The 12,593-nt window shown below is 37.6% G+C and overlaps 1 protein-coding gene across 2 annotated transcripts in view; it reads left to right on the forward strand.

The window, feature by feature from the left end:
• The window catches only part of SNX2 (sorting nexin 2), a 28,740-nt gene that overhangs the window by 2,240 nt on the left and 13,907 nt on the right, over positions 1-12,593 (forward strand). For both annotated transcript variants that reach the window (XM_085043207.1, XM_085043208.1), the window contains 2 exons: positions 6,165-6,282; positions 12,367-12,530. In XM_085043207.1, the coding sequence (XP_084899333.1) occupies positions 6,165-6,282; positions 12,367-12,530 (282 nt within the window). The remainder of the gene's footprint in view (positions 1-6,164; positions 6,283-12,366; positions 12,531-12,593) is intronic.

Raw genomic sequence — 12,593 nt, forward strand, 5'->3', positions numbered from 1 at the left:
ACTAAGTTTCTTTTGACAAAATATACATTTAGTGTATATTATGAACATGTAGTATTTAAATACAGAGAGGCTTAGTGACTTCACTGGCTGTTTATTTCAAGTTGAATTCTCTGATGTGAAGAAAAAGAAAATGGAGTTTTAACTTGCTTTGTGAATGTACTAAAAAAGTTAATGTCTTGGATTGAACCCTCTCAATTGTAGAAAATAAAATATTAGGAAGGTCACAATGAGCTGTAACACCTCGGATTTCTAGGGTGCAGTGGAAACACATTTTACGACTTAAAAATTTGCTGTGTGGCAGAGAATGAGAACTCTTCCTTTCTGTGATCTTAGGACATCTATTAACTGGGAACCAGGTTGGGCAGCAGCTTGTCTGAGCTGATGGGATGCGCATTTCCTTGCCAGATATCCACAGTGCCTAAGCATAGTAGAATGATTTTGTTTTCGTTGTGCCAACTGTATTGTGAGTCTGGACAACTGCCTGTCTTAAATTCATGGTAACTGAGAGGTTTCCCTTTAGCTGCCAGAGTAACTTTCTTTAGTGAGAGCAGCCAGGATGATCATGTAAATGGTTTAAGCCAAAATTGCATTTACACTGATAATCAGTGGTGAATTCCATGTGAATAATATTGCTGGTTATTATATAGATGTGCTGATAGTCCTCTGCAGTGCTCTCCTAGGTATCAGGTTTTTGTAACTCAATGCCTTCTTGAGGCCTAGGTAGATTTATCTGCTTGCTAAATTTTCAAGTGCACGGATTTTTGTGAGTTTTGTTGGGTTTGTGTTTGGGATTTGTTTGTCTGTTTGTTGGTCCTTTCCCGCTTCCTTTCCCTCTTCCGTTCCTGCCCCCTTTGCCCCCTTTTTTCTGTGATTTGCACAACAAGATCTGGAAGTTAGCTGTGCCATGAGAAGAATTATTCCCTGTTATAAGTTTGTAATTAACAAACTGGTAATTTGCTGTCTGTGTTCTCTGCTGCCATTACAAGGGTCCACAAACAACTGTATGAAGGTCAAATTTTGTTAAATGTATGTAAGATGTATTTTAGATTTTCTGAAAAGATGGTATGTTCACTGTTACTTTCTTGTTATCATTTCTGCCTTCTTCTCCATGCACCAGTCTGTGTTTCTTTCACCTTCCTTGTTTGTATGTTGCACCATTTCTTATTTCATCTTCCCTAAGCTTCTCACTCATTTCTGTATTGCCAGTCTATCTTTTGTGAAGCAGGTGCCATGTGAACACAGGAGCCCAGGCTGCCACCTACTCATTTAAACAGTGTTTATATTCCCATACTCCTATTTGTTGTTTTTAGTTTTGGTTTGGGTTTTTTTTGGGGTTTTTTTTTTTTTTTTTGTAATGGAAAAATACGTGGAGGAGCTTGAAAACAATCAGTAAGCAGTAGATGTGGTAATTTATCAAAGACTGTCATTTGGGGTAGGGTATGTAATCATCTCATTGCCAGTTGATCAGTTCATGTCAAAGATCTGCAATGTGCATTTGGTTTTTGCACATAAGGCAAAACGCTAGATAGCTACAGAAGTCCAGATGGCTTTATAATATCCATTCAGTTTAACAGTGGCCATTACTGAGGAGGCAGCAAAGATCCCAGTGGAATATATCAGACAAAACCACTAAGTTCTTCAGTACTCTACTGTACCTTTGCAGAAAGCAAAGTCTGTATCCAAGATTAATTCATGTAATTCTGCTGAAAATGTGTGTCTTGTTGCTTCATGTTAAATCCAGGCTGTAATGGAAGCATGTGGAAATTCATTCCCATGTGGCTGCTTGTGTCCTCTTCCTTTCTGCAGGAAATGATACTATTCTACTGTTGAGTCTATTTGCTCTGCCCACACCATGATTTGTGAACTTCTGTAACCCCATTTCAGACAATGAGCTGGGCTAACCTGAATAACTAGAGTATTATGATAACCACCTTTTGTCACCCTACTGTGTTTTGACTGAAGGAGGCTAGGAGGGGTTCATGCAAGAGCTTGAACTAGTTTGCAGGGTACCCTGCTATTAGGAGAAGAGAGGATGTCCAAACGTCTGGAGCTATAATTTCAGCCAGCAGAAAATACAAGATCTTGTTCATGTCTCCATAAGTCAGAGCTGTAAAACACTTGGTTATTGCCTCCACATGTAATGAGCAATTAAATAACAGAAAATTGAGTTTTTTATAAACACTGTAACTTGGAATCTTACCATATACTTGTTTTCAAGAAAAATGAGGTAGGATTCTGACTGTCCTGCATGCACAGATATCCTGGCCGTTGAGTATGTTGGTTATTGGAGGCTTCACCAAACTTTCAGCTCAGGACTAGTTTAGAAATTTCACAGCCATGTATATTTCAGGAAATGGATGTGTTTGTGACATTTTGTGAATCCTTGGCATCAAGTAAGTTTAAACTTTCTAAACAGCTATGCTGTTTGTCTCTGTCTGGGCCATGAGGTTTTTGTTAGTCTCATCTTCCATTTCTTGTGTGATACAGAGATTTTCACTGCACTAACTTCTTTGACAACCATTTTAATCAGCCATTTTAGCTGTACTTTGTAGAGACAAAAACTCTAAGTTGGGGTCCTGTCTTCTAACTCTCATCCATAGAAGACTGTAACTGGAATAGTTTAATATGTTGTTTGCATGCATGGGTGGTTTTTTTTTTTTGTTTTGGTTTGGTTTTGAGAGGCTGATTAGCACTGGCTGTGCAAAATAATCAGATTATTAGAAATTACTGACTCTAGTTTTTGATACATCAGGGCTGGGTTTTTGTAGTTCCCTGAAGACCATGTCCATTTTGAAGAGAAGAAATTAATTGCAAAACTTGATTGCAAAACTCTTAAACAAGCTGATGCAGTGTTCAGACCATGAATAATTTTAAGAATCTTTTACCCATTGTCTTTTTCATATAAAGTCACAACTGTTTGTGAATATATTTAACCCTATCCTTCATTTATCTTTTTTGAGAACACAGCTTTTTAAAAGGACCAAAGAGCCACAGAAAGGTTAATAAACCAGTAGGTACCTTATTCACCTGTCAGCTTGTTGAATTTTGTTTCATCTGGCATTCATGACTCCCCCTGACATGGGAGAGAAGAATTGCAAGGGTAGAAAGGAGAAGATTGGTAGAGATAAAGAGAATTTAATGGATAGAGTAAGAGCTGCATATGCAAGCAATGTAATGAGTTTATTCACCCCTTCTGTGGGCAGGCCCATGTTCAGCCATCTCCAGGAAGAGAGAAGTCTAATGGTGACTTAGTCAGACAGATGCTGTAACTCCAAACATCCTCTCTGTTCTACTTCTTCCCCATAGCTTTGCTGAGCACAGTGCTTTCTGAGGTGCCCATAAAGTCTGCTTGAGTCCTTGCCTTCTTCAAGTATTCTCATGTGGAATTTGGAGAAAGCTGTCTGTAACTGCTCAACTAACTACAGCTGTGAAGCCTCATATCTAGTACAGAAATACTGGCTTTCTTTAACCGTGCCTTTGGACAGGATCTTTCCCAGCTCAGTAACAGAAAGAGACTCACTGGCATGTATTTATAGGCATTCCTAGAGGAATCTGTTTCTTAAAAGTGAGAATAGCTCTTTATTGACCTTTGGTTAACTTGTAACTTCAGGCATGCAGATATTTGCCATGGGTTGATCACGTTTAAGTGTTCAAAGTGAATTTTATGTCTGATAGAATTTAATTTTCTGATTAGAAGCCAGGTATAGTCAAAAATAACCATTAGTAACCAAAATAACTACCTCAGATAAAACTAAGACTGAGGGAATAGCTTGAAGGTGAGTATTCTCCAAGGGCTCTTTCCCACTATTCATTAATCAAGGGCACAATTAAGTGATAAAGCAGAAAGCTCTCTGCTGATGTGCAACAAGGGTTCAGAAAGGCTTTTGTTCCCTGTGACTGGCTGTATTAGAGCTGTTTTTCATGGCAGTCACTTGACAGGCATGAACATATGTGCACTCTGCATCTGTGGCTGTATGGGACTCCCACTGTGTCCCAAACCTCCAGTCTATCAAAATGTAAATAGGTTGCTGTTCAAAACTGAATAGCAGCAAAACTGGTTTGGAATGATGTTTCTGTGACGAATGGTTTTTGCTGACTAAACTTCTTGAACCTCAAGCATTGAGAAATCAAGCATTTCCATGCTCTGCTGTTCTAGGTGGAGTACAAGGTCTTGAACTTGCAACTCTACACAGCAATGGCTGGGGAGACAGACCATTTCTTCTGAAATATGCTACTTCTGAGTTCTGAAATTCCTTAAAGCCTTTGGCTATTATGTGTAACACATATATGCTCTCAGTTGTAAAATACTGAAGTATGTCAAGTGCTGTGGTTTTCTTGCATTTCCTAGCTCATTTAATCAGAATTATTAAAAAAGTCTTTTACAGAAAGTCTTGTAATACAACTTAAAGAGTTTTATCTCCTTACAATACTTCACAGAGTCTTAGCAGAGTGGACAAATACACCTTTATTACCCCAGAGCAATTTATTTCCTGTGGGTCATTTTAGCATTCATTTAGTATGAGATGAGAAGTGTTCTTGTGACTAGTGGATTGGTTCCTTACAAGGTAATAAAATCTACTAGCTACATACAGTTTCTAAGCATTTCTTCTTTGATGTTCTTTGCAGGCTCTAGGGCAATATCCAACCAAGAGCTTGAGAGACTACTCCTTTTATTATTCATCCCTTTGGTTTGTTTCCAGTTTCCCCATGTTGTATGTGGGCTTTTCAGAGAGTGGCAGCTTTTGACAAAGGGAAGGACATATGATCTCTTCCGTCATTTGAATGGATCAGTTCCTTTTTGCAACCAAAATCTGGTTCTGCTGATTTTAGCTGGGGTAGAGTTAATTTTCTTCACAGTGGCTGTCATGAGACTTTGTTTAGGATTTGTGCTGCACACAGGGCTGATAATATGGAGGTGTGTTTGTTATTGCTGAGCAGGACTTATACAGAGCCAAGGCCTTTTCTGCTGTTCATGCTGCCATCCTGGTGTGGGAGTTGGGGATGTCTGGGAGGTTGGGAGGAGACACAGCTGGGACAGGTGACCCCAGCTGAGCAAAGGGATATTCCAGACTGTGTAACATCATGGTCACTGCATAAAGAGGGGAAGAGAAGGAAGAAAGCCAATTGTAAGGAGGGTAGCCAGTTGTAAGGAGGGTCTCTCTGTTAGAGCTCTTGCCTCTGCTACATTTATGAATGTGAAAATACAATCTGGACAGACTTTTTCAGTGACTTTTCAGTATTTTCAAGTCTTTTAAAAAATCTTTTGTAGTGTGTGATGTTCTTTGAAGTGTAGCCTTAAACATCTAATATCTTTTGAATACATGCATGCATCCATGAATAAATATGCTATTGCTGAAAGCTCATAAGCTAGTTATCCTGGATGAAGTTCCGAGAAGTGAGTTTTGCAAATTTTCTAGTACTACAGGTGTAAACACAGTTGATACTTATTCAAGAAAGACTTTTCTGACTGAAACACTGATCTTCAATTATGTATTTATTTTGTAAGCGAGCTATTCATTTGGTGGCCCAACTTCAATATTGCTTTAGTTTTCCTGAGTGTCTTCAACGGGGCAAATTCTAGTCTTCAGTGAATTAAAAAATTTTAACTGTGGCAAGCCTAGCTTCTGTGTGCAGTACAGTGTGATCCTCTGTGGCAGTAATCCTGTTGCAGAACTATCAAAATTTCTTACAGCTCCAAGCAGCCTTGAATTATTTGGATGGCATTAATGCTTTCCTTTCAATCTGAAAAACTGGTGTAGAGCACTTGGAAATTTCTTCACTGATTTTTTTGCTATGTACAAATCCAGATTTAAATCCAATCCTTTCAAGGAGGTATTTAATAATCAAATTACATTTGACATTATTAGTAAACTTACTCTAGATAGTTCTGTAGCAGCTTTTGTTCCATGTTAATTAAACCTGAAGAAACTGTTGACTTTTTTTTTCTCTCAAACAAAGGTATTAAAAGAGCTGTTGACTAGCTCATATCTTTTATTCATTGTTGCTGTGCTAGGAGTGGGAAATGGAAATAGCTGACAGGGTTTCCTTTCTGTACATCTTCTTTTGTTTCTTTGCAATGAAAGAATGTTGCAATAATTCTTATATACTGACGCATGCCAACTGGTTCTCTTCTAATTATTTAACTTTTCTCTTTTTTTAAACAGTCTAGTCCTTCGTCTCCAGAGCCTGCAAGTCTTCCTGCAGAAGACCTCAGCACAAACTCCAATGGTCCAAAGCCAGCAGAAATCATGCTGGATGGTGACAGAGAGGACCTCTTTGCTGGTAATGACCATTTTCTTCTAGTGTGCCTGTACAAAACCTTTCACCCTTGGACTGAAAGAAATGTGCTCTTCTGAGAGGGAGGGTTGAAACCTTGGAAGTATTTTGACAGTGTTGTACAGGCTTTTTCTTGTGATACGTTAGTTAAGTTTGTATAGAAGTTTCTCATTGGTGTGTACTGTCAGTGCATAGTGTGGGTGTTTTTAGCTGGTCACTAATATGTTCTGCTGATAGCAATAGTAGTATTTATCATTTTGTGATTCAGAATGTTCAAATCTGTGTGCATGGAAATGAATGACTTAAGGTGCTTTCTTTTTTCTACTTAGTAATCATGCATAAGCTGTTCCAGTCTTTTTTCCAGTTGTAGAGAGAGATAATTCAGATTGTATTGCAAGTATTTCCTTCTTAATACTCTTGTTTTAATGAAATGGTAACAAACAACCTGGCACATGGGACCAGTCCTATCATTTCACTCATGCATGGTTGTGTCTCTGACAGTTGACAGTATTGCATGCTTTAGAGAAAGACATATAAAAATTCAGATAAGTAATGTGTTAATAGACAACATTTTCTAAACCTTCATAAATCAATTGCTACTTTGGTGTTGGTTTTCAGCTATCTTAACATGGGTTGTTGTTGCAGTCAATTACAAGTGTAGGAACATTAACTATTCAAAAAAAGGGGTTTAGTATTTAGAATATATTATTTGTATCAAAAGATGGTTCTGAATGTTGCATCTCAATAATAGCATTTTCCCTATTACTACATACTGAGTGAGTCAGCTGGCAGTCTGCTTTGAATACAGTTGTCTCATCTTCATTTTTTTTCTGATGTAATCATTCCAAAAGAAACTTTATAGCCTTTAGTTCTTGGTTATTTTGTATAAGTACATATATACACATGCCCATTACATTTGTTCTAAACTTCCTTAATTTGTATTTCCATGTATTTGAAGTTGTTTGTTCATGGCACTGTTAGAATGTACTGACTAGTTTAGTACATCTCTGAAAGTGTTTGAAAAGAAATAAAGAAGAGAGGGGTAATAATACTTTTTTCTGCGTTTGTTTTGCCTTTTAAAGACCATCAGTGCTTTAGCAATGAAGCTTTCTAGTACTAGTCAGTAATTTGGTTATCTAGCTTCAGTATATAAAGCTAGCTTTTTATAACCATAGAGCCATCTGGAGTAGATATTTTAGGAAAACCAATTCTCCTTTGGATAATACTAAGAAAAAAAAAAGAGGCTGGAGTAAATATTGAGGGGAGTCAGACAGAAGGAACAAATGGTTGCAGACAGATTGTTTTAACTGAAATGAATTCTGTGAGAATAACACACAGAATTGATTTAATGAGTGTGATTATTGCCGTATAGGACATTGTTTCAAATGCTTGTAGCACTGAACTGAAGGCATCTAACACTGCATGCCTACCTCAGCTGAGACTGGCCTTTTAAAGTTCACTTTATAATACAAAGTGAGTCTAATACTCTCAAACAGAGGAAAAAACAAATGTGATTTATGGAGCATGAGATAGAATATGATGTTTTTCACAGTTTCCTGTTCTAAGCAAGAAGTTTGTATAATGCAGTTGAACACAAGTCATTAACTTCTCTGTATCACTGTCATTCAGAAAAACTTCATTGAATTTGTGTTCCAGTGCTGTGCACTTACAAGTGTAACTATTTTTTGGTTTTTCTTAGGGCTGTTTTGCTAGAAAATATAGAAACAGCATGAGAAAGATGAGATACCTATTTTCTTGCTTCCACCATGGTTGCATAAGTCTGGCTTTCTAGGAAAGCAGAACTTAATATAAAAGTGAGTGCGACAGGCTTTTTTCTTTGGCATGTTGAAATTCCAAAGAATCTTAACTTGGCAGAGCTTATAGGAACAGTTGAGAGGAAAAAAACTGAAGCTCCACAGCTTTGTAACTTCTGTTGTTCCTTCATACTGAATTACTAGACACTTTAAAATCCAGGTAAAGGAAGTCCTGTGTGAGGCTCCTGAAAGGAGAGATTGCCATTCTTCAGGGTCAGAAATAATTCTAGTTTTTCAGACTTGTAAAACACATGTATGCATCTCTAGGTATTGTAGACTTAATAAATCTTTTCCATGATTCCACCAAGTACTGCAATCTAATGGAAAAGGAAGTGAAGCAGCACAAATTTTCTCTACTGCTTTAATGCAGAACAGAACTTGGGAAATATTTTCGTTTTTTTGATTATGCTTAAAACCTCTTTTCTATTATGTTTCTGTGGCAGCTACAGGATAATATGTGTAATATAGATATTCATTACCTTGTCTCTGGTAACTAGTAACTGAACTACTAAAACTGAGTTTCAAAAGTGGAAGAAATTAGTTTTCCTGCTGTCACTGGAGACCAGTAAATTTTGTTGCATCATTATGGTTTATGTTCCTGTAACAAAGCAAACTGTCTTGCTAAACCCACTTAAAAACTTCCACCCTTAGAATAAAAGTCACTCTGTTGATTATTTGGCCAGAAGAATTACTTTATCTTATCTTGTAGGGCTCTTACATGCAGAGACCATAACAGTCAGTGCTCCAAATGGGGCAGTATTAGGTGTATCTTGAGGAATTTGGAGATATATATTAAAGTCTAGTTGTCAATAACCTGCTGTTGTACAGTGAAGAGATAGATATTGAACTAATCTTCCAAAATAGTGACCCAAACTTCAGTTTACACCTGCACAAATGTCCCATGGACTGCCTGTGAAGGCCATAGCTGTCTGTGCCTACTGCACAGATGATCTGGTGAACTGATCTGTGAAGTTTTATCAGTGTTCTGTCACCTTCTTCAAAAAAGTGGAAAACGATAATTTTTCCTTTCCTCTGTCTGGTGAAAGATTGCTGCTATTTTGTTTTCTCAGCTCTGAAATGTGTTTGGGAATGGATCATGTTGTGGAAGTGTCTAGTTGTGTCTCCTGGGAAAAAGTCAATGTGATGGGGACTGGGGTGATGTTTGTTTTCATTGGGTGGGGTTTTTGTTGTTTTTTATTTGGTGGGGTTTTGTGTTGTTTGGGGCTTTTTTCCCCTCTAAGCTTTTTTTCTTGGGACTTGAGAGAGAAAAGGAGATGATAATTCTCCGGTCCAGACAAGATGTGTACTTCAGGCCCACCTGAACAGAAAATGTAGCTGATCGTGTCTGTCAGGCTGTTGTCATGTGATATGTTTGACAGGAAGAGTTCATGCAAATGCCTTGCTGCTTTTTAGAAGCTGGTTGTTTAGTTCTGGCTTTGTTTTGCAAGAAGTGAATGCACAAAAGCATGTGAAACTAGAGTTTTGAAGTCAGAATGTGGTCATATTAGTGTCTTACTGTTATATTAAAACTATTTTTGTTCTCATTAAGGTTATGCTTAGTACTTCTGGTAAAACGATAAGGACCATGGGCTGTCACTTAGGTGTATTAGCTCTTACAGTCAGTTCAGTTTAGTCTCTGAAATATTGCTATGCCCAGAGAAGCCTTTTTTAGTTGCTTGTGCCCTGTTCTGCATAACAGTTTCTGCTTAAGTTTACTTCCAAATTTACATGTTCACATGGGCAAACTTTCAAAGATAATAAGCCAATTTAATCATTCAAGCTATGTCAGAATGTTAGAGGTTTGACATTTAGAAGTGTGACTAGTAAAAATAACTTGTGGCTGAAGTGAGCTGCTAGGGAGGAATTGCAAACTTGCATTTTCTAAGATGATGTTTGACAAAAACTGCTGGTGAAAAATAAAGGAGCAAGCTCTGTCTAATGCTGAGATTAAGCTCTGTGCTTGAGTGTTGATAGAAACTTGGTGTGGTTGGCTGTAGAATGTTAATTAAGCATACGTAGTTTTCACCTACAGCAGAATGACATGTCTTCATGTTCTTTTGGAGCTAAGCAACTTGACAGTGATCCCTGACAAATACTTTTTATGGACTGTAAAGTATGTATTTATGTGTAGCGTCTATAACATTAGATTGGTGGGAGTTCTTAATATGTTCTGGTAACTCCCATAGCTCATGAAAGTGTTGGATCTCAGTGTTTTCCTCCCAAAGTGGGACAGAGCAGTTGCTTGCCTCTTTAAGTGAGAATTTAAGCTGTTGGGAACTACCCTGGAAAACAAGACATCTAGAGTACATTTTCTATGCTAATAATGATACTGAGTATTTAAAAAAACAAACTAAACCCACACAAGCACACCAAAGCCTCTCAAACCCAAAACCAACAAAAATACACACCACATGCAAACCTGGGGGTTAGAGGTAGCAAGAGGGAGGGTGGCATAAATTCTCATTTCATCCTAAAATAACTGACTTACTGCTATCAAGCAAACATACTATTTTCTCTGGGTAAGTTCCTTCTGGAAAATAAAAATGAAAAGTTAGTAGGCAGCAGCTTTAAAAATTTGCTAATCCTGCTTGGAGTTCATTTGATGCACAATCTAGATCACGTTGTGGTACTAATGGGTATGTGGATACAAGCATGAAAAGGAGGAGCGCTTGAGAAGACGTGTGCTTCTGTCTAATCTGATAGCAGTGCTGTGTTGTTACATTAAATTCACAGTTTTTTAATGAAGTTATACTTATAATAAGAGTATTGTGTTCTCAGCTAATGAAAGTGAGAAATCTGTGTGCTTTGAATTGTTTAATGACTTGTTTTATAAACTTGTCTAAAATTTGAAGATATAGAGAAGTATATAGTTGTGGTTAATGGTTTGTTTCCTCAACGTGCTGGAATATAGCTGGTAATAGACAAAAGGAAGAACTGAAGTGCAACTGAAGTGATTTTTTTCATGAATATTTTCTATTTTACGTTATATCGTATATATATAACATACTGTGTTACATATGTATATGCATATTTTTCTGAGAAGTGTTTCTGTGAAATATTCATTTGTATAACACACATGTTGAATGCTATTACCCACCAAAGGAGAGAACTGCCTCTTCCTTGTTGAAATGTTGCTGTTCTGCCAATCTAAAAGCTCTTTTGCAACTGCCTCAGCATGACTTCCCACCTGATCTTAGGTTTTGAATTAAAATTCCTTATTGATTTAAGATGCAGTGTCTGTCCTGTGGCATTTGAGGAAAGGAAACACTCTTTTAAGATTTAATAGTAAGAATAAAGCAATGCTATGAAAACAAATACTTTCCAAAAAAAGCTGTAGATATTCTTTGTTCATGTTAAAAATTGAGAATACAAAGAGGTGCTTGCTTCTATGCTTAGTTTGAAAACACTATGAAAATCTGTAATTTGAAATTAGGAAAAGCAGTGCAAGCAGGTTGAGGGGATTGATCATTCCCCTCAGCTCAGCCCTGCTGAAGCCATACCTGGAGTGCTGAGCCTAGGTCTGAGCTATCCAATACAGGGGAGACATGGACAGATGGGAGTGACTCCAGAGCAGGACCAAAATGATTGAGGCCATATAGTATATGACATAAGATTTCAAATTGAGAGCGCTGGTGCTGTTCATCCAGGAGTGGGGGCTCAGGGTGGGGGGGGATCCTATAATGTATCCTATAATATCTTGTGATGGGGAGTGGAGAAAAGGATGCCCACTGACAGAGCTCTTTTACACCCCAAAGAAAATGGAGAACAGAGACTAAAGATAATCTTATTAGTCAGGATGTCTCAACTGCTAATACTGCTACTTCAGAGTTTGTGGGCTTTTTGTCAGGGGTGGTTGTGCAACTTCATTTGATATGTGGTTTGGTTTGCTTAGTTATCAGTTTATATGACAAATCAGCTGTTGTTAAGAGTGCAAAACAGGTGATGAAAAAGAGCTGCTTCTGTGGTAAAAAAAATTAATTAGTGTTCACAATATCTCGTGCAGAAATAAATTAATTGTGACTTGTGACTATGTAAAAGACCTTACTGCACAGTATACCAAAAGGAAAAAAAACAGTGTTAATCTTAATTTAGTCCATTCTACACTAGAAGCGCACATGCCACGTCTGGTCATAGCTATGTATTAAAAAAAAGTCCAGCACAACTGGGTGCTGTTTATTTTATCATCGTTCTTTATTGTGCATGTTTGTTGTCTTTGCGATGCATATCCATCTGAGTTGCACAGGAAATTTTTTGCTAACTCAAAATGTTTATCTAGAAGCAACAGAAGAAGTTTCGTTGGACAGTCCAGAGAGGGATCCAATACTGTCACCAGAACCTACTCCTGCAATCACTCCTGTGACACCTACTACATTGGTAGCTCCCAGAATGGAATCAAAAAGCATAACAGCCCCTGTGATTTTTGATAGATCCAGAGAAGAGGTATGCTGTAAACTTCTAAACTATGGAAATGTCTTATTTAGATTTTTAAGTTTTTTATGTTCT

Source organism: Lichenostomus cassidix, chromosome Z, assembly GCF_008360975.1.
Source record: "Lichenostomus cassidix isolate B80296 chromosome Z, HeHo_3.0, whole genome shotgun sequence".
In the NCBI taxonomy this organism is placed as follows: Eukaryota; Metazoa; Chordata; class Aves; order Passeriformes; family Meliphagidae; genus Lichenostomus; species Lichenostomus cassidix.